This window comes from Leptonychotes weddellii, chromosome 9 (assembly GCF_054177405.1).
Source record: "Leptonychotes weddellii isolate Sample4059 chromosome 9, ASM5417740v2, whole genome shotgun sequence".
NCBI classification, from domain to species: domain Eukaryota; kingdom Metazoa; phylum Chordata; class Mammalia; order Carnivora; family Phocidae; genus Leptonychotes; species Leptonychotes weddellii.
In genome coordinates, this window is record NC_138377.1 from 23148383 (window position 1) to 23170628 (window position 22246).

Sequence of the window (22246 nt, forward strand, 5' to 3'; positions counted from 1 at the left end):
AGAAAGTAAAAGATAAATCGAAAGGGCCATGTGGACTGCTCACAGAAATGCTGGAGAACTTGCTTCCCAGGAAAGTGAAGAATATTCCTACATACGTGATACTGTAAGTAAGTGTGCCTGTGTCTTGTCCCTGGCGTGCTTTGCTCATGCACCTGCCTAGCTCGTTAGGCTTCTCAGTGTAGATCCCCTCATCGATTTTAAACCTACTATGGCCAATGAACTAGGTAACTGAGACGGCAGGTTTCCTGCTGGGTGGGAAGTCACTGTCTAGTGGGGCCAGACAGATACATACAAAGACATTTCGCATACAGTGTGAGAACATACAGAAGTCCTATAATAGGTAGTATGGGCACCGAAAAGAAGGAGCCCTAAGCTGGCCTGGGGAAGTTAGGAAGAGCTCACAGAGGGATCATCCCGAAATGGATTCTTGAAAAGAGCAAAGTTTATTCAAGTGGACAGCGGAAGATGCAAAGGGGCTCTGAGTGAACTGCCAAAAATAGTGCCCTGGTATGAAAAGTGTTGCTCATCGGGATTACCCACCCTCCACGGAGCAGCTGGATAAATTCCCACAGTTCCAGGCCACTCAGAAAAGTTTCCAGGAAAGTAAGGCCAGCACTAATCCCCTTCCTGCCCGAAAACTGTAGCAAGTGCAGGTCACCACTGAGAGCAAACGTCCAGTTGTGTAATCCAACCTTACGTCACCAGCAGGGCTCACTGGCATTGATTCGGCAGAAATAAAAACCTGGATTTCCACCGGATTTTGAAACTTCCCGGTCCCCTGCTTCAGCGAACTTAAGAATGTTCTTCACTGAGAATATAAAGCAATACACAGAAACTACTCTGGCATCAAAGAAAAAACGTTCTGCTTTCACTTCTTGCTAATAGGACAAATGCCAAGGAAGGGAATTTCCAAATCAAGATAGGACGAAGGGCTGACATTGGAGAGAAGAAATATGAAATACCAAATCCTTGCTCTTTAAGTAATTACTAACTCTTAGAAAGCATTTTTTTTTAACACCCACCTCTCCAGTCGGAATTGAAGAGGAGTTCTTGCTACTGAGAGGATTCTCGACTTGAGCTGACTCCTGTTGAGCTCGGCGACCCATCTTGGGTCCCTGTAAAGAGAAATGAGGAACGCTGCTGACCCAAACATCTTTGAGCCACTATGAGGATGAGAATTCTGGGATGGTAAGCAAGGGCAGGATTTATGATGACATGGTGGAGGATGGGATTTGAGTAACTTGAACGTATGTTTTCAAAAATGCTTCACACACTTAAAACAAAGTACCTGAGGCCATTTCTATTCGAGAGGAAAACACGAAATTCCTGGATTAATGATCATAGGTTTCTCTTTTAACTGCCACAGATCTTTCCTACCCAAAGAAATGCACACAGACACTCCTCTAGAATGAACAGAGACCTCATGCCAAAGCTCAGGGAAGAAGGTGGTAAAGGCTCTCATGTTCCTATGCAGGATTCTAGAAAGGCCTCATTTCAAAGCTGCAGCTTGGCATGAAATTGTTATCAAAAAGACTTTGGGGTGGGCGCCTGGGTGGCTCAGTCGTTAAGCGTCTGCCTTCGGCTCAGGTCATGATCCCAGGGTCCTGGGATCGAGTCCCACATCGGGCTCCCTGCTCGGCAGGAAGCCCGCTTCTCCCTCTCCCACTCCCCCTGCTTGTGTTCCTGCTCTCGCTATCTCTCTGTCAAATAAATAAATAAAATCTTTAAAAAAAAAAAAAAAAAGACTTTGGGGAAAGAACTCCTAAATTCCATAGCAACTAGCACCAGAGATGTAAATACAGGTAGCATTTGCTTTGACATCAGTGGAGCATGCAACTCTTGATCTCAGGCCCCACATTGGGTATGATATGGATTTGCGCTTCTAGACAGTAAAGGGAATCTCTTACAAGAATTTTGAGACATCAGCTTCGGAAATCAGAACACTTTAAATTCTGAGTCAGCAAATGAACCATCTGCAGGTGTTTCCCAAAGCCTTCCTGGAGTGGAGGCTCTGTGTCTCAAATGCTTCCCAGCACAGAAATAAAACTTTATTTAGGCAGACTAGTGGATGTTGAAATATTTATATTATCGTTTGTTGGCTTTTCTAAAACCAGCATTAATATAAACATTTTTAGATCTCATCTGATGTGGCTTCACTGGATTCTCACAGTAACAGGGACTAGGACTGATGCGATTTCACAAGCACGGAAAGGGAGGCCCAGGAAGGCAAGTAAGTGGCGGACATAAATCAAAAGGCAAAACCTTTTTCCGTCTTCGGATCCTCAGTTCTTTCCACTATCCCATGCTGGAGTTTCAGTTTTCAGATGTTCTAAGAACTGCCTGCACCAAACAACTGAGAGGGGTTACATGGGGGTTGCATAAAAACCCCTAGGACCTGTTTACATTTCAAATTCTAATCAGTAATTTAGGTTTCAGGGATGATGGAAACAATCTTTCTGATCAGCAGCTCATTTTCTTTCCAAGGCAGACAACTCCGCCCCTCTGCCTATCACTGCCCTTTCCCACTTGTCCTATAGCATTTCATATCTGAACATGGCGTACTACTCGCCGCCGTGCTTGTGCTGAAACAAAAATCCAATGATCTTGTCTCTAAATGCGGTTTCCGGGGGGTTTCTCTAATAACTGTTAAGTATGTTAAAGGCTTTCGGCCTTTTGAAGACCTTGCATAAATCCACGGAAATGACTGGTAGAAAAACTACTTTACTATATTTAAATGTACATATATTTTAAGTGGATAGTCTTATTGTCCATCTTCCCCCGCTGATTGTAAGCCCCCTGACGACAAGGACTTTGCTTGTGGCTGTTGTTTTTTAAGATTTTATTTTTTAAAGTAATCTCTACACCCAATGTGGGGCCTGAGATCAAGAGTTGCATGCTCCACCAACTGAGCCAGCCGGGTGCCCTGTGTTGTTGTTGTTGTCTCACTGCTATATGGCCAGCCCCTAACCCAATGCCTGATACACAGTGGGGGCTCAATAAATATTTGTTTAAAGAATGAATGCATAACTACATTTACATTCCCAGGGACTAAACAAGTTCACATATCAGAAAGACCCGGTGACCTAATATTCTCTTTGGTCAGTCAAACAACCTGCATTGTAGAACAACTGTTCTTGCTCCCTGAGAGGTGCTCCTCTCTGGTACCTTGGAGGACATCTGATGCTATTAGGGCCCTTCAAAACACTTAGAGATTCCAGAGCAGAAACTAAAGACCTGCTGTGTTGCCCCAGTCTTCTAGGGACCATGATCTTGACTAATTTCAAAGGTAAAAAGGCTTGATGGGACTGTGATGGAGTTAAGAAACAACACCGAACTTGGGTCTTGAATCTAGATCAGTGATTTACTGACTATATACATAACCGGGTAAATGAGCCTCAGAAGCCACAGCAGCTGACTTCTTTTAATAACTTATCGTGTGACAGGCACTGTATTAAATGCTTCCCATGCGTTACTACATTTCATCTTCATGGCAGCACTTTGAAGTAGATATCAACATCTCCATTCTAGAGATAAGGAAACCGAAGTTGGGGAGGGTTTGTTTGTTTTTAATTTTTTAGAGTTGACTATAGTTGACACACAATGCTAACTTTTTTTTAACCCAGTAAGTAGCTTCATACTCCATTTGACCTCCGGGCCCCCAGCACCTAGCCACTCCTCCACGTTAGAAATCCTAAATCATAAAACTGAGGTAACGCCCACCTCCTCGTGGGAACTCCGGGCAAGAGAAGGCCCTTCCAGTCTGCCTGAAGTCTCTACATGAACTTCTGGCATGAGAAGTCTCAAGGAAAAAGCCCTGGGATGGGTGCAAGTGCGACCCTGGCCCAGGGCGCCTCCAGTCACTCTCAGTTATGCCCGCTCTAGGGGAGTTAGCACTCGTGGCTCCAGAAAGCGGAGCCTGGCTGGGAAATTTCCCACCGGTCCCAGAGGCTGGCAGAGGCAGGATCTGTTTTTCTGCTTTCCGAGAATTTTAAAGAAAGCAAACCCCAGGCCAGTAGCGGCGGAGCCCACCGCAGCCCCGGGGGCGGGGCGGCTGAGGCCGCCTCTTCCCCGGCCTCACCCCCGCGCGGCTCCGCGCCCGCCCGCTCCGGCCACTTGAGACAGGCCAGGCCGAGACGCCGCCGGGAAGCCGAGCCGGCTAGGTCGCCCCTCTGCACCCGCCCAATCCTAGCCCCAAGCCCCCAAGTCGGTCCTCACGGAGGTGGCCGAGCCGCGGCGCCGCTCCTCGCCTAGGTCCAGCACGTCCTCCATCTCCGCGGCCGCCTGATGTCATTTCCTGGAAACCAAGCGGCCCAGCCGCGTCCCTGGCGACGGCTCCGCCCTTTCATCTCAATATTTAAAGGATCCGCCGCATTATTCCGGGATTCTGTGTGCCACCTTTGAATTTAAACCAAAACTTTCCTAAACTGCCTTGCCTGACTTCTGGAAGAAACCCCCAGCTATCAAATCCCGCTAAGGCCGCTCCTATGGGACAGTGAAAAGAATGTTAGTCTTTAAGAACTCTCTAGATGTGTAGCTCTGTTTAAATATATGTTATTAAGTACAAAGCACTACTACTAATAGTAGTGATTAAATTGATCCTTCTTATTCATATAGCCCTTTACAATGAATAAAGGACTTTCACAGTTATTATCTCACGGGAAGGGTATAATAACCTTATGTGAAAAACAAGGTAAGTCTATTATCTCCATCCGACAGGTAAGAAAACAGGCTCACGGGAGGGTAGAGTGGTCAGGTGCAAATAAACAGTTTCTAATGGAACATGCAATATACATAATCTCTGCCTTCAAGAAGTTTACAGAGAAGCCGAACCAAGACGTCAAATACCTAAGTAGTGACAACATTCAAAAGTCAAGTAATCCCTCCAACAACCCACAAAGTGAGCATCAGAGATATCTCTATTCAAAAATTGAGGACCCTCAGGTGCAAAGAGGTGGCTTGAGGGAAATCATCTGAGTGCCAAGCAGCAGAGCCTGATGCCTTTTTGGATACCAGATCTTGTAAGAGTATTTTTCTCCTCCACATACTCCTGGGTGCCAACCGTACTCCTAGGCCAGCAGAGGAAGATGTCCCTCAAATTCCCAGCCTACTGGGACGAGTTGAGTCTGCATTGACTCTCCATGTAAGATCCCCAAGTCAACACCACTGGCCAGGTCCCTGGTACTGGTCAGCTAGGCCCCCCAGAAGACGGCCGCATGGTCCTGAAAGTGAACAATATCCCCAATATCAGGCTAGGGGTAAGGCCTAGATGACCACTGCTAAAAAGCAAAGACTTGAAAGTGGGAGTTGCACCCCCTAAAACTGGATTGCAAGCATTTCTTAAATACCCAATAAATTACTCAGTTCAACCAGTCATCCACACATGTTCACTGGGTAGGGCTGTGTGTTAGCATGTCTTGTGACAGCAACAGCCGTGCTTGGATGTTGGAAGAGTTGAGGTCTCATCCTAGCTCTGCTGATAACTACCTGTGCGGCCAGGCAGAGCCCTCTCTGGACCTCAGTCTCCTCCCTTGTAATTGCTCTTAGAGATCACCCCTAAGATCTGATTTGCACTGAGAATACCCAGTTAGATTTTCATCCGAAGAAGCATTCATTGCCAAAATCCAAGACAGATGAAATACAGGCTCCCGTGAATCCTTTGTTTTCTTCTTCCTTGGCACCAGATGAGGAAGAAGGGATTCATCTTTGGATTTTTCCATTTGGTGTGAGCCCATAGCTACACTACCACCACCTTACTGCCAGTTTTCAAACCTTAACTCCCCCTTCTTCCCTGACTTCCTGAAAGCAAAAGGTGCTTGGTGCTCAGTCTGAGCAGAAAGAAGCCCTAGGACAGTGCTTCCGGACCTTGCTGAACACCTGAGTCACCTGTGGGGTTTGTTAAAAATACACGTGCCAGGGCCCTATCCCTGGAGACTGATTTGGCAGAGGTGGAGTCCAGAAGGATAGAACTTGAGTAATTTTCCTCCCATCTTACAAGTGTTTGCTTAAAGGCCTCAGTAAGGTCTTCTCTGTCACCTTATTTTAAGTTTCAACAGTCCCAACCTAGGCACTCCCTAATCTACCTCCCTGCTTTATTTTCCACCATGGTGCTTATCTTTTATCATCATACCTAATTCTTCCGTTTATTGCCACTTCCACACCCCTCCTCCCCGCACCCCCAATGTAAACTCCCTTAAGGGCAAGGGTTTTGTTTGTTAGTTTGTTTTGTTCAGGGCTGCATCCACAGAGCCCAGAACAGTGTCTGGCATACAGTGAACGTCAAAGTATTTTTCAAATGATGGCTGAATTTCAGAGATGGCATTGCATAGGAAAATGCATAGACTCTGGCAATAGATTTCCTGGGTGCAAATCTCAGTGTTGACACCTACCAACTATATGTTCTAGGTAAGTTACTTTTAAGCTTTCTACACCTAGATTTCTTCATGTTATTCAAATGACAACAATGCCTACCCAAACTAGAGAGCCTGAGTTAAATATCGCCTCCACCACCCATGAGAGGGTGGCCTTAAAAAAAAAAAAAAAAAAAATCGCTCTGTGCCTCAGTTTCCTCAATTGTAGACCGATCAACCACTGTTCTGGGGATTCAGTGAACATTCCAGCGGCCTAGGAGCCAGAGGCAGGAAGCAGACCTCACAGGAAGGGTCCAGGAAGGCTGGGTGAGGCGCGGCGTAGTGGCGGGGAGCAGCACGGATTCGCAGGAAAGTGACCGATTCAGGGGCAAGTCCTGTGTTGCCGGGAAGCAACGTGCCTTGCCCTCTCTGAGCTTCTCGTGGGAAGAGACGTAGAAGCTTAGGCGGAGAAGAGGAACGAGAGCGAGCCGAGAGAAAACTTCCCCTCACCCATCTGGGAAATGGGCTGGGGCCAACTGCTGACTTTGCGCTCGCTGGCGCAGCTCCCTGCGGAACCCTCGGCGGGGAGGGAGGCTGCGAACATCTGGAGGACATTTCTGCGAGAGCGGCTGCCGAGCAGGGCCCCGGGAAGAGAGAGGTGCACTTGTGCACACGTCGGGCCGAGAGGGAGCCCGGCCCCCCAGGCTCCGGTGTCGCTTCCCTCGCCCTCTCCCGCGGCCCCTCTCCTCCAGCCCCCAGCCCCACCCCCAGCCCTCCCCGGCGTCCCGGCCCCGGCCCGCCGCGCTCCTTCACTGGCGCCCTCGCCTCGCCAGGGGGCACCCTCGATCTGCCGGAAAACGCCACCATTTTCAATGGCCCTGGAGCATCTCCAAGCTTCAGCCGGCCGCCCGACTCCAGGCTTGTCAGTGAAGAATCGGGGCCAGGGTCGCCGCGGAGCCGTGCCCACCTCCGACCCCGCTCCCCGGCCGGGCGTCGCCCCCCCACCCCCGAGGGTGGGCACGGCTGCCCCTGCTCCGACCCCGCGCGCGCCCCTGCCCCGCGGGCCGCCGGGCCCGGGGGCGGCCCGGACCGGGGGTGGGGGGTGGGGGGGGGCGGTGGTGAGGGGACCGTGGCAGGAGCGAGAGACGGGCCGAGGAGAGAGGACGGGCTGACAGCTGGCGAGAGGGCGAAGGAGCTGGGGGAGAAGGAGGGAAGGGATTCGTCGGAGTAACTTTCCAGAAAAACAGTCAACGTGTAGCAGGAGTGACTCCAAGAGGGGAAAAAAAGTTCAGTTACCACGTCGAACCAGACGACTCGCAAAGTATTTTTCAAATGGGCTCGGCTTTTCCTGTGCCTGTTTAAAACATTAAAATCGTGCAGCAAAAGAGGCTGCGTGCGCTGGTCCCTCCCTCCCCCACCCGGGCCTGAGACGTCATGGGAGGGAGGTATAAAATTTCAGCAGAGAGAAATAGAGAAAGCAGTGTGTGTGCATGTGTGTGTGAGAGAGGGAGAGGGAGAGGAGCGAGAGGGAGAGAGAGAGAGGGAGAAGGAGAGGGAGAAGCAGCAGGGAGAGGAAGGGAGGGAAGCAGAAAGCCAAGGCCAAGGGAATGAGCAAGAGAGGGGAGAGATAGGGGAAGAAGCCTGAGAAAGAAGGAATAACAGCTTTCCGGAGCAGGCGTGCAGGGACCTGGCTGCTATTTTCTTTTTCTTCTCCTTTTTATTTTTGTAAAGAGAAGCAGGGAACAGAAGCAATGGCCGAGGGAGAAGACAAGCCGAGGTGCTGGTGACCTTGGGCGTCCAAGTGGATTATTGGGGCTGCTCTCCAGGGGCCTGTCCTCCCTGCCTTCCAATTGCACATACCCCCACTTCCCAGCCAATGAAGACGAGAGGCAGCGTGAACAAAGTCATTTAGAAAGCCCCCGAGGAAGTGTAAACAAAAGAGAAAGCATGAATGGTGTGCCCGAGAGACAAGTGTGTCCTGCGCTGCCCCCACCTTTAGCGGGGCCAGTCCAGCCCAGCCCTGCCTCTCCCCACCTACTCACTGGCTATCTGACTTTTTTTTAAACATTTTTTTTTCTCCTTTTCTTTTCCATTCTCTTTTCTTATCCTCCTTCAGGGCAAGGCAAGGATTTTGATTTTGGGACCCAGCCATGGTCCTCCTGCTCCTTCTTTAAAATACCCACTTTCTCCCCATTGCCAAGCGGCATTTGGCAATATCAGATATCCGCTCTATTTATTTTTACCTAAGGAAAAACTCCAGCTCCCTTCCCACTCCCAGCTGCCTTGCCACCCCTCCCAGCCCTCTGCTTGCCCTCCACCTGGCCTGCTGGGAGTCAGAGCCCCGCAGAACCTGTTTAGACACATGGAGAAGAGACCCAGAGCTCCAAGGCACACAGTCGGCGTCTTCGCGCTCAGGGTTGCCAGTGCTTCCTGGAAGTCCTGAAGCTCTCGCAGTGCAGTGAGTTCATGCACCTTCTTGCCAAGCCTCAGTCTTCGGGATCTAGGGAGGCCGCCTGGTTTTCCTCCCTCCTTCTGCACGACTGCTGGGGTCTCCTCCTCGCCGGGCCTCGCAGCAGCGCCCCCCCCCCCAGCCGCTCTCCCCAGCTTGCGCATGAAGATGCACTTGCAAAGGGCTCTGGTGGTCCTGGCCCTGCTGAACTTTGCCACGGTCAGCCTCTCTCTGTCCACTTGCACCACCTTGGACTTTGGCCACATCAAGAAGAAGAGGGTGGAAGCCATTAGGGGACAGATCTTGAGCAAACTCCGGCTCACCAGTCCCCCTGAGCCATCGGTGATGACCCACGTCCCCTACCAGGTCCTGGCCCTTTACAACAGCACCCGGGAGCTGCTGGAGGAGATGCAGGGGGAGAGGGAGGACAGCTGCACTCAGGAAAACACCGAGTCGGAGTATTATGCCAAAGAAATCCATAAATTCGACATGATCCAGGGGCTGGCGGAGCACAGTAAGTCCAAATTCTCGCTGGGGTGTCTGCTCCAGAGGGTCTGAACTGCAGGAGGGAGTCCCACAGACGCGGGCCGAGCGGTGGCCTCTGAGCCGGGGGAGGGGGGTGCCCTGGGTTCACCCACACCCAGGCTCAGGAGGTGCGAGGCACAGTTGGGGCCCGGATGGGTGGGTGAGGAGGGAGACAGAGCTGGGGGTGGGGGGGTTGGCTTCTGGGAGGCCGGGAGCCCTGGGGTTGAGTGGCTTGCTGAACTCGCATCACAACCTGGACTGGTTTTACTTTGGAATTACCTTGTGCTGTCCTGTTAACCTCTGTGTGCTGGCACGTGTGACGGGCTAGGTAACTGTGAGCGGACGGGTGCCACGGAGGGCCAGGGCCAGCTCTCTTGAAAGCCCTTCTGGGTTCACGAGTCTGGAGACCTGGGTCTTCTCCCCTGTTTTCGCAACTCACTGCGACACGTCTGTGGTTTAGTTTTTCCAGTTCTTGGGAAAAAGAGGATACCTGCCCCAGATTCATGGCTGTCAAGCTTTTCCAAGCCCAGGCAAGGGGCAGCCTCTTGCTGTCCAGGCCCGTCGGTCAGGGCCACACACGTGACCCACGTGAGCCGTGAGCACGGTTGCACCTCTGTTCACACGTACATGTGCTTTCAGGCTTTGTACAGTAGACAGAGTCATGGGCTCAAAATGGGCGGCTTCCAGGCCTGTGGACACGGGGAGAGCAGGGTTGTGGCTCTGGACGTGTCGATGATTGCTGGCCGCCCTTCTGTGTCTGCGTGTCACGGGAAGAGTGGGTGGGAGGTGTGGCTGTGGGTGCAGAGAGGACATGTGTCTGGGAGTGTGTCCTCCCAGGAGGCTCCCGTCTGTGCTGAGAAGCTGGGAGGCTTCTGGGTGAGATGTCTGTGTGTTTGTACACGTGTGGGAGTCATGTGTGTTTACTGAACGGACATTTAAAAAACCTCAATACGAGAGAAAGAGAGAGAGAGAGAGAGATTTGGCAGATGTTGAGAAACTGACAGCCCAAGAAGGAGGAATGTGAGCCACTCTGGGCCAGGGACTCTGGGAGCAGCTCTGTTTGCTTTTCCTACCAGCAGGTGTCCTCGCCACCCCAACTACCTCTTCTTCCCTGGCTCACCTGGCCGTGGGGAGTAGGGGCGGGAGGGTGGAAGGGAGCAGGCAGGGTGAGGGGGTCAGGGGTTGAAAGGAACCTGGCTGAAGAGAAGGAAGAGGTGGTGGGTGGATGGAGCAGCTCTAGCTGAAGGTGCAAAAGGCCCTACTGGGAGCGGGCCCAGGCCAGATCCAGGAGCCTGTGGTTCCTGGCGAGGGGTTCCCACTCCGTTTCCTGTGGCTGCCTGGAGCGCCTTGCCTTAGGATGTGGCTACCGTGTGGGGCGGAAGCCGGAGTACGAGGCAGAGCTGGTAGAGTATGCCACGAGGCGCCCTCCCTGGCGTCCTCCAGGTGGGGCTGGCTCAGGGTCTGCTGGGGGCCTACAGTTCCCAGAGGCACCAGCACCAGGATGGCTGAAACCCCCCAACCCCTGGGCAACCACCAAGTCAGGACGCAGTGGCCACGAATATGGACAGCTGAGGCCTGCCGGAGAGGTCTGGAGAGAGCCCAGGGTGAGGGAGAAGGGCTCGGACCTCAATGATCCGGGTCAGGAGGTGGAGTCCCAGGGAGGAGGGATTCTGCGTCACAAGGGGCCCGTCCAGCCTGGAATCCCGAGAAGAGAATGAATGGGCCAGATGCAGGCAAGGACCCTCAGGTGCCAGTGGACATCGATTTTGTACAGAGACTCAGGGCGCAAATAGCGGGCAGCCCTGGGGAAAGCCAGGGCAAGGGCACACGGATGCTTGGCAGCTTAGCCAGCAGCACTAGCACCTTGCAACTGGGGCGGGTGGGGGTGGCCCTGGGGCCGCAGAGCCTGGTCAGGCTGGGAGCAAGTCTGGCCCAGGGAGCAAGATGCTGTATGGGATCTTGGGGGGGAGCCAGGGCCCCGTGGGACACGGGTGATGCCGTGGAGGCTTGCAGGTGCAAACAGGAAGCAGGCCCAGACTCTCTGCAGCTGTTGGAGGTGACACAGAGGCTGAGCAGGCATGGCTTGGGCCCGCCCTGCAGCTGGTCAGGTGCCGAGCCAGCCCCAGAGAGGCAGATGCAGAAGACACACTAATTAAAAGGAGGCAGTGGGCAGATGCTGAGCAGGAGCAGAAAGGCAGCCTCAGAGGCTTAGCGTAAGGGAAGCCTGTCCCGAGCTCGTGAGGGCTGGTCAGCAGGGGCACTGGGTCTGTGGCGGGACGCTGGCAGGGTCTGGGGGCCAGAACTTCTGGGGAAGTGATGAGATCGCGTTCCCTTCCACATTTTGTCCCTGCCAGTCTGCTTCTGTACCCAGTGGGCAGGCACTTAGCGGGAAGTGACAGCAGGAGGTGGCTCAGGGAGATAGGGGAGCCTGGAGAGCAAAATGTGGCAAGGAGTAATTTCCAGGGGGGCAGGGGAAAGGGCACCAAGGTGAGCAAAGAGGAGAGGCCCGTCCTCTGGCTCCGCCCTCTTAGATAGGAACCCCGATTCTCTACCCTACAGATGAGGAACCGGAAACACGCATCAGTGAAGTGATTTGCCTCGAAGAGCGGGGACTCTAACCTAGACATTCTGCCTGCAGAATGCATGTTGTTGGGCACTAATGCCAGTGTGTAAAAGAAATATTTTAGGCCCCACCTTTAACCTTAAGGCTGCAATAGGACTTGGACTTACAATATGAATAAATCACATATTGGACCAAAGTGGGGGTGGGGGGTGGGTAGGGGCTATTAGTAACCCTGGGGGGCAGATCGCATAGGGCCAACTGCGTGTGTTCCTTCTTAGCTCTGCCTGTTGTTTTGGCCAGGAGATTCATACCACCGCAGATGTTCTCCCAACTTCAACAAAAGGGTCTTCTTTATCTAATGAAGAGCCTTAAGCTGGTTAAGCAGTCACACCAGGTGGCATTGGACAGGTCACCTCTCTGAGTCGTTTTCTCATCTGTGAAGTCAGAGATAATCTCCAAATGCTCTTGCAGCTGAAACAGTTTTGTGTATATATCTGGGATGATTCAACAGTCTCCGCACGGAAGGCAAGCCTCTGTAAATCCTTCTATAATTCAGCGGGAGTTGGCTGGGTAGGGCCTCTCTCTGACACCGTGGTGGGGAGAGCCACAGCCTTCTCCATTCCTCTGTCATCCTTGTTATCAAGATAACAGTGTGGGTGTCGTTTTAACTTCTGGCCGGTCATTATCCATGGCTGGCGGGAGACTCTTGTTTTCATCCGAGGCTGGCGCGAAGACAGCCAGCAAACCCAGAGATCCTGAGCAAAGAGAAAACTTGATACGTTGGCCTTTCTTTCCTGAAGGCTACATTTAGATTGTGTTCATTCTGAAAATTAAAAGACCTTTCGTATCCCAAGAACTCATTGGTTCTCAGTGCCAATGCCCTCTGCACGCTAGGTCAGTGTTTCTCCAAGAACAGTCCAGGGGCTATGTGAGTGGGAAACACGTGGATTCCCAGGCCCAACCTCACCCTTACAGAATCAGAATCTGTAGGCGGGGTCCGCTTCTTAAGCCCACTGAAGCTTACGACTCAGTGTACTAGGGCAAAACCTTTCCTTAAGGGGCTGCAAACACAAGTGTCCACAGAGACTAGATAGCTAATGCAAAGGATCTGGAAGAAAAGCCTCAGCACCAGCACCACGACAAAGCGCACGGGGCACTTGGCCTTGGGGTTGAGGAGAGAATAGGGTATGTGGGAGGCCGATGGGGGGTGGGGGGAGCCGGAAGCTCCCACACCCTGGTCAAAGAAGGCACCCACTGCTCAGTTCCTGCTGATTTCCGCATTTAGGAATGTGGGTCCAGCTTCACTAGACCTTGCCGTTTCCCAGAAGCGCAGAAAACCTGGCTCTTTCTGTGAAATTTCCCACCTTTTAACCTGGGCTTAAAATATTGATGGGCTTCTAATTCAAAAATTTTTTAAATGATGCGTTGGCCAAACTGCATGCCTAATACCTTTTAAAGGTCAACCTATTTAAAGATTAAATCACTGAAGTGTCGTTTCTCAAACTTCCAGAACATCTGGAAGCCATGGTACCCCTTGCAGCGCACTATAAACTGGTTCTCAACCCCGGCTACGCATTAGAATCATCTGGAGATCTTTAAAGAAAGAAAGGGGGGAGAAAGCTCTGGACCCACCCACTCCAAGGTAATCATCTGTTTTTAAGGCTTCTCCAGGTGATTCTAATGTGCAGCCGGGGTGAAGAAGCAGCTCCTCACTGGTGTGTGCGTGCTGCCATTGGGAGCAGCAGGATTTTACAGGCAGAAAGGATGGATATAAGCAAAAGCACCTCTAGGAGCCCTGGAGGCTGAAAACATTTTAAGAGGCATGGTCGAAACGTAGTCAGCCGTTTCCACATTTTTTCATGAAGACTCTACATGAATATGCTTTGCTTATTTTTCTCTCCCTATAGCAAAAAAGAGAAAATGGCCTCCACCGATATATATATTTTTTGCATAGTGGAAAAAGTTGGTCCTGATGTAATTTTCAAGGTGGACCCTCTAGTCCGGCTCTCAATAATACTAGCTTCCTGCAGATGCATGGCCTACCCACAGAACCGAGCGGGAATGGGCTGTTGCTTGGGCCTATGGTGGTACTGTAGGCCCACTCCATGGAAGCTTTCATTTTGTCGGTGAACCTCTGCCTCCACTATTTGATCTCTTAGGGCCCCCCAACTTCCAGAGGCCCCACTTTAAGAAGAGAGGGGTGATCAGAAGACCTGGGTTCAAATACCACCTCTGCCACCCACTAGTTGCATGACCTTGGGGAAGTCACTCACTTTTCTCCTTTGTAAAATGGTCAATTTGACTTCTTCTCATTCTCCTCGAGGATTGTTAGAGGGTCAGATGAGTTAGGAAAAGCTCCATGAAATGTAAGGTGGTGTTATTACAGTTTGTTTATTTACACTCTCATTCCACCAGTTATTTAAAACATCATCATTATTCCGTGGATTTAATTGCCAAGAAGATTATATTTACATTTCCTTTTCTCTCCTAGGCAGTTCTCTTGTCATCACTAATGATTATATGTTTGAGCTGTACTTGTTAGTGTCAATTTGCTTGCATCAACTATGTGTGGCCCCGGCCAAGACCCCTCTGGACATAGGTTTCTTCATCTGAAGAGGGCTGCACTAGATGACCCCTAATGTCCCTTCTAACTCTGCTAGAAATTATGTAGGTCCCAGTGATTAAAAAGAAAAAGAAAGAAAAAGAAAAAGAAATAACACTTCCCAGGGAGCCTAGGTGGCTCAGTCGGTTGAGCATCCAACCCTTGGTTTTGGCTTAGGTCGTGATCTCAGGGTCCTGAGATGGAGCCCTGCATCAGACTCCACACTCAGCCCAGAGTCTGCTTGGGATTCTCGCCCTGTCTCTCTCTCTCTCCATCTGCCCCTCCCCCTGCTCGTGCGTTCTCTCTCAAATAAATAAATAAATAAAATGTTTTTGTTTTTGTTTTTAAAAAGATCCTTCGCACCTCCTTCTTGAAATCTCCTTGAAGTTCCCACCAAGAGGAGTCCGTCTGAGGGAACAGATATCTGATTGATGGGCTGGGAGCAACAAAAGAGGGATGGTTACAAGAGTGTCCTGAAGACCATCTTAGCTCCTCAGTGCCCCCATGTCCTGGCCTCCCGCGGTCCTGACCCCCCTCTGACTCTGCTTACGGGCACGTGCCGTTTTCCATTCCATTTTCCTTTCCACAGCAACATGGACACACTCCACTCCCTCTTTCAGCAGTTACTGGAGGGACTGTTCTAACTGAAGCCACATCGATGACAGCTCCTTCAAGAACCAAGCGTGTCGGTGCTCGAGAGGGTTGCCAGTCCGCGTGCTTATCCGTGACCAGCGGCTTCCAGACTGGCAAGCTGAACAATTAAATTGCTATCACTGATGCCTCCTTCTGGTTCTGTCTGACACGGTTTAGGGAATAGTTGGCAGTATTTGTGTTTTGAAGCCAGTTATTAATCAGGGCTTCGTTAGCCGGCATTCACACATTTGTTTTCCTAACATCTGTTCCATTAATTTTCTAAGAACCAGTGTCAGGCCCACCAGATGGCAATTTCCAGAAACACTCACTCATCCTTTCCTAAAGATCAGTAGCGCATTTGCTTGTTTCCAGGCCTCTGATCCTTCCCGCCTTGTCCGTGACTTCCTACACCATCCCTCGGGGTGATTATGAGCTCATTCCAGCCATGTCCATTATGTGTGGAATCTGGGTCTCCGAGCTTCAATTTCAAGTTCTGGCTATTGTTACCATTTGTGTAGAAAGTTTTTCTCTGGGTGTTAATGCTGCTCAGACCTTGAGGTTGTGAAGTGTACGGGAGAAAAAGACAGGAGCTTTCTTTTCTCTTCGGGCACTGAGATGTGGCAAAGAGCATCTGCGGCCATGGGTCTTGTGGACAGGGGTGAAGAGGCCAGCAGGGTGACAGTGGACAGGGGTGAAGAGGCCAGCACAGTGACAGTGGCTGGTATAGCATGTACTGTCAAGGACAGAAACCCTTAGAAAAGAGCCACCAGGGCTTCCGCTCTGTCTGAAGAAACGTCTGTGGGTCTGCCAGGCTTGAGATGTGGGCTCTTTGCCATACCGATGCTGCCTCAGTGGGTCTAAAACACAGTGTTAATTATGTCACTGCACTGCTCTAACACTTTCCATGGCTTACCACTGCTGATGGGATAAAATCCAGCCTCTCGGTCTAACATTTCAGCCTCCCCGTGGCGAGACCCCAGTCGGCTGTCCTGACCTTGTCTTGCGGGCCCCTCACCTGGTTGCTTCAGGTTGTCTTACACACATGCACCTCCTCCCCTCCCTGCTGTGTTTCCAGCAGTCCTTCCATGGAAAATCCCTCCCTCTCCATCCTCAAACCCTTTCCTCCTGCAGGACCCAGATCAAATGGTATCTCTTCGCATCACGTGCTCCCCGCTGTCTCCCTACTCTGATCTGACCCAGCAACTCCTGGGCTTCTCCAAAGGCCCTCAGCACTTTCCTGCTGGTTCCATTATGTGGGTCTTTGTATTGATATCCTTCCCTGGATCTGAATCTCCTTGAAGGCAGGGGCACGGCTCTTCATTTTTGCTTCCCATTGTCAGCACTGTGCTTAGCACACAGTATGTGCTCAATACACATGTAATAAATGAATGAATGCCTGAAGGAACGAACGAATGAATGGGTCAAACAGCTGTGAGACGATTAAACTACTAGGGGGACTTGCCGCGATCTTTTGAGCATCTATGTTTTCTAAAAGAGTAGGAAAGCAGGCTGGAGAGCCTGCCAGAGCTGGGATGTTGAGGCCATGGGAGGAGGGGTGATTGTCTTTGACTGGCCAGTCATTGGTGCCATGTCCTGGGGCTCCCGGGTCTCCCTGCTCCTGGCTCAGGCCTGTGTGTCCCACCTTTAGGCCTGAGGCCTTGTCGAGCCTCTAGGGAGGTCATAGATGGAACCTTAGCCACCTGGCGAGTGTCCGTGGGCAGCACATTGGCTCCTATGAGTCTCACTCACACTGCCCCTCTCCCCGCTTGCTTGATCTCCTAGATGAGCTGGCCGTCTGCCCCAAAGGAATCACCTCCAAGGTTTTCCGCTTCAACGTGTCCTCAGTGGAGAAAAATGGAACCAACCTGTTCCGAGCAGAATTCCGGGTCTTGCGGGTGCCCAACCCTAGCTCCAAGCGCAGTGAGCAGAGGATCGAGCTCTTCCAGGTGAGCCGCTCCCGGAACAGAAGCCACACAAACGGGAGAGCCAGCTCCTCTACCATTTTGGGCCTCCCCTTCCCGCAGAGATCAGCAGACCTGGCCATGAATCCCACCTTCTGGGACTCTCTCCATCTGTGTCTGTCCTGGAGAGGATGAAGCGTTAAATAAGGGGCTCACAGGAGCCTTCAGGAATTTTTAGTTTCCCGTTGCTCTCCTCACCTGGCCTCCTGCACTGTGACCTGGGCCGCGGGGCTTGTTCCGGCCTGGTGTACTTACTCCTCTCTCTGCCCTCTAGATACTCCGGCCTGATGAGCACATTGCCAAACAGCGCTATATCGGCGGCAAGAATCTGCCCACACGGGGCACTGCCGAGTGGCTGTCCTTTGATGTCACTGACACTGTGCGTGAGTGGCTCTTGCGAAGAGGTAGGTTGACTCTTAGTCTGAGCATTTTGGAAGGCACCTCAAGGTCCCTTGGTCGTTCACGAAATAGAAGGAACAGGACAAAACTAGAGGAGTCACAGATCTGGGTTCAGCTTTGCCACTGGCTCACTGTGTCCTTCATTCATTCACTCAACCCATATTTATGGAAATGCTCCCTCAGCCAGGCTCGGGGGAGGGATACAGCAGTGAACAAGACCGGGGAGGTCCGTTTCCCATGGGGCTGTCGTTCCGATGGGAGAGACACAGAATAACCAAGAGAACATACTGATGGGTAGGAACGTCAGGGATGAGTACCACAAGACATCGAAAGAGGACACTATGGCAATGACGGGTGGGGTCCGGCACGCGGTGCTCAGGGAGGCTCTCTGTGCAAGGGAATGTGTGCACTGAGGTCCGAGGGATGAGAAGGGCCAGCGTGTGAAGGTGAGAATAAGGATGTGCGGGGCAGAGGGGTGGGGAGGCGCAGGCCCCCAGGCGGCAGCAGGCATGGTTTGATCCGACAGCGGCCTGCCGGCTGATGGGCTGGAATGGAGTGAGCCGGGCGCCAGAGGCAGCTGGGGCCTTATGACTTGGGACCTGTAAGACCATGGTCAGGTTCGAGGACTTATTCCATGTGTGATGAGAAGCCCTGCAGTGTTATAAGCAGGGATGGGATATGGAGTGAGGTGATTTGGTTTGTATCTCTAAAAGGCCCCTCTGGGGGCGCCTAGGTGGCTCAGTTGGTGGAGCATCTGTCTGCTCAGGTTATGATCCCGGGGTCCTGGGTCAAGCCCCATGTTGGGCTCCCTGCTTAGCAGGGTGTCTGCTTCTTCTCCTCCCTCTGCTCCTCCCCTCTGCCCCCACTCATACTCTCTTGTGCGCTCTCTTTCTCTCTCAAATAAATAAAATCTTAAAAAAAAAAAAAAAGAAGACCCCTCTGGTTGCTATGAAGTCAAAGGAAGGAGCCAGAAAACCAGCTAGGGGCCATCGCAGCCGCCCGGATGAGAGCAGCAGGGGCTTGGGCTGCGGCGGTAGCCATGGGTGTGGAGATGACAGGGTTTTGTTGTCTGTCTCTGTTCCTGCCCTTCTTTACTTGGGGGTACTGCCCGGACTGATGCTCGGTGGGGAGGGAGTGCCTGTGGTGGGCCCATCTGTTCCTTCTGCCCGTCTTGCCCAGAGTTTTATTCTGTCATCAGCTGCCGTGGGGGCACAGTCCATCCACATGCTGATGTCCAGAGTCCCTGGAGCAGGTGGGTCCTTTCTTGTCCTTGATATTTTGGGAAACTTGTCCTCGTGCTTTGGGGTTAAAGCACTAAGGCCTGGCCTACATAATGTTTTAAATTTAAGTAATGGTCAACAGTTTCTATTTTTCAAGTCAGGAGATTTCACATAAAACCTGGACTTCTGGATTTTCTAGAAAAATTGGAAGATTTCCCTGTGACGATCCATGGGAGATGAGTAGTGGCCACCTCTTGAGGTGGGGCACGCATTCTTCACGTCCCCATAGGCCCTCCAGTCCGTGCTGTTCCCCCAAGAGTGAGGCTGGCAGTCCCCACTGAGCATGATCTGCTGGCTCGCTTTGCTCACTTATGTAACCTGCCCGGGGTCCGGAAGCATCCGAGTCTGCAAGCCCTCATCCTGGCCGAGCCGGCTGATCATGGGCTGAAGGTCCTGCCTCAACTCCAGGGATACCCGGGAATTCTGTCCCATCTCCCCTACTGAGCACAAAGGCAAAAGCCTAGGAGCACCCACGGGACCAGGATGTGCCTTCGGCAGCACAGTTGGGAATTCTGACTCAGACAGCACTCCGCCTAGAGCCTGACATGGCTGCAGAAAGGAAAGGCTGGGGAAATTCATCTCTTAGCTTCTCTGTCTGATTTTGATCAGCTCCACCTGGATTTCTTTGAAGCCCTGGGCACTTGAAGGAGTTCTTATTTTCCCAGCTGCAGAGCTCAATGAGAAGTTTGCACTGAGAATGATTTCCATCTTCCTTGAGACATCAAAAAGATAATTTCGTAATAAAACCTGTGGGTCCCCCACCCACCATCCCCACTGCTGCCAATTCTGAGGTTAGTTCTTCATTGGAACCTTCAGTTCCTAGTTAGGCAGATGCTTCCCACCCCTCACACAGGGGAATCCCACACAGACCTTTACTTATGCAGAGCTTGTGAGTCTCCTCAGAGTTCGTGGCCCCGAACTAGGCAGCAGATGGACTCCAAATGGTGCAGTTGGTGGTGTGGACTGATGGGGAAACCGAGTCACATGTCTGGTCTCGTATTCATTCAGCAAACGTCTGAGAGCCTCCTGTGCACCAGCTTGCCAGCCTGCCTTCTGGGTCCCAGAACTGTCTGGAGCCCTACCCAGAGTTAGGGGACCCAGGTCCTCATACCCTTGTGCTGTTTCTCCTCATGGTCTGCACTTTCTCCCCGTGCAGAGTCAGACACCCCCTAGCGGCCCGGGTAGGGAGCACAGCCAGCATCATAGCACAGGAGAGGGGGGACACTGGGAAAACCCAGGCGCCTTCCCTGGTGGTCTCTGTTGCCCCCTCTTTGTCCCTCTTTGACTCTAACAGTTAGGGTGTGGCCCAGGCATCAGGTGTTTGAATCTTGGCTCTCCCCAATTACTGGCTGGGTACCTTGGGTAAGCCATTTAATTCTCTAAGCCTCATTAAATGAGTTACTGCACATAAAGTCTTAGAGCGGCGCTTGACATGTAATGCTCAACAAATGCTGGTGACTATTGCCATCACTCTGAGTCTTCTACCTACACAGAGCCTGGTGGCCAAGCCAGGCCACCATCTTACACTACCACCTGTCCCCTAACCCTAACTGTCCCCAACACATGTGTCTGTACGTTGACTTTCTATTTTTTTTTTGAGATTTATTTATTTATTTGAGAGAGAGAGAGAGGGAAAGGGGGAGAGAGAGAGAGAGAGAAAGCGCACGCACGTGAGCATGCACAGGGGAAGGAGCAGAGAGAGAATATTCAAGCAGATTCCTGCCGAGTGTGGAGCCTGTGTGGGGCTCGATCTCACAGCCCATGAGATCAGGACCTGAACCAACACCAAGAGTCAGACACTCAACCGACTGAGCCACCCAGCTGCCCTTGCACCTTGACTTTCTAACTCACCGAATCACAGAACTTGTCCACACCAGGTCTCTCTTGGCCTCCCTTGAGCCCTTCTGGGTAATTGGAAGTACACTCTGCAGCCCATTTCAGCCACCCCGGTTCATTCCTTCCATGGCCTTCAACCAGGAAGGAGACACTCCTGTGACTCCATCTCTTTTTACTTCTTGTTCTCTGGCTGGGCATCAGCTTCCTTGTTATCATAGCCCCCTCCCTCCCCACCAAAGCTAACCTTCTGGAACTGAAATCTTCAAGCTCAGCAAGTATCAGTGTGTCCTAGAGGCTGCCCTGGTTTGGAAGAGGACAGATGAGACTGGGTTCTGGAGTTTATGGAAGAAGGGATCCTGGCCTGCCTAATGGTGACCAGAACCCCTGGGCTTGAGTCATTCTGTGCATGAGAAGGGTGCTGAGCTAGCTTGGACTCTGGGATTTTCCCTGATGACACCAGATTTCAAGATGACCTCAGGTTGGTCCCAGGGCTGGACGCTCACACAGAACGAGGGCGGCCCCGGGCACAATAAATCAATCAGCTTGCTGAGATGCTGATCCTGAAGCCAGAAGGGTCCTTTCCTCATGACCTTTCCCACAGCGCAGCTTGCTGCTGCCTCTGGGTCACCAGAGCTTCCCTAGCTGAGTCTGACCCACCAGAATTGACATGATACAAGACCCTTCCTAGTTTCCCTGCACAAAACTTCTGGATTCAGTTCCAATGTGTCTGTTCTTATTCCTCCTTTTCTCCCTCCACTTTACTCAACCCGTTTTACTAATTTCCTTGCTTCCCCAATTTTAGTAAAATGCAAACCACCAATAGGAGAAAGGGCCCCAGCTGGCCTTCTTGCACCAGAGAATCTGTCAGCAAACCCTGGCATCTCTACATTTCCTCCTGCTGGTTCTCTCCGAGCTTGTGTCATCTGGGCCCTTGGCCCTTGGCCATCTCCTCCGGCCTGTGCTCTGATTTCACAATGGTCTTCCTGAGCAGCTCGTTTTCCCCCAGTGAGCCATCCACATCTCTAGCTCCCCCATTAACTGGACAGGGATTCCCAGAGAAGAAACTTCCAAGTAACTCTGACCTCATTCTGTCCTTATCTCTTAAGGAAAATATGGCCAAAGGTAACTGTGATTTTCATTTTCTGTCCTCTGGAAACTACCACTCCATTTACACCCACAATCATGGCCCTGGCAGAAAGGCTGGACACACTTCCCCATCACATAAAGAATGTTCTCACTGATTCCGTGTCTTATTTTGCAGAGTCCAACTTAGGTCTGGAAATCAGCATTCACTGTCCATGTCACACCTTTCAGCCCAATGGAGACATCCTGGAAAACATTCATGAGGTGATGGAAATCAAATTCAAAGGTAACAAAATGGATGGTGTATAGTAGGTGGAGGGCGGTTGGTGAGGTAGGATAGAACAGGAGACCCCAACCAGGCCCCAAGAAAAGCAACCAAACTCCCTCACGGAGATGGCCAACTATTTTATACTCGAGTAATTCTGCTTTGCTCTACAGGCAAGGCTTGGGACTTTCAGTTGATAGATTGAGTGTGTTAACATCTGGAAGACAGTGTAACCTTGGGAGGAGTGGTGCATCATGGAGGCCAACGGGTCCACCTCTCTGAGCTCAGTCACTAAAACAGAGA

General features: G+C 51.6%; 2 protein-coding genes across 2 annotated transcripts in view; one reads left to right on the forward strand and one right to left on the reverse strand.

Moving 5' to 3' along the window:
• The window catches only part of IFT43 (intraflagellar transport 43), an 81614-nt gene extending 77318 nt beyond the window's left edge, over positions 1–4296 (reverse strand). Inside the window, exons 1-2 of the mRNA XM_081830177.1 lie at positions 4216–4296; positions 1023–1115 (exon numbers count right to left, since the gene is read on the reverse strand). Of these exons, the coding sequence (XP_081686303.1) occupies positions 1023–1115; positions 4216–4269 (147 nt within the window). The 5' untranslated portion in view covers positions 4270–4296. The remainder of the gene's footprint in view (positions 1–1022; positions 1116–4215) is intronic.
• Positions 4297–7481: 3185 nt separating this feature from the next.
• On the forward strand, positions 7482–22235 carry TGFB3 (transforming growth factor beta 3). Its single transcript, XM_081830191.1, has 4 exons — positions 7482–9310; positions 16902–17065; positions 17355–17484; positions 21857–22235. Exons 1-4 carry the CDS (start codon positions 8959–8961, stop codon positions 21985–21987), a joined length of 777 nt encoding a protein of 258 aa, XP_081686317.1. The 5' UTR covers positions 7482–8958; the 3' UTR covers positions 21988–22235.
• Positions 22236–22246: the final 11 nt, after the last annotated feature.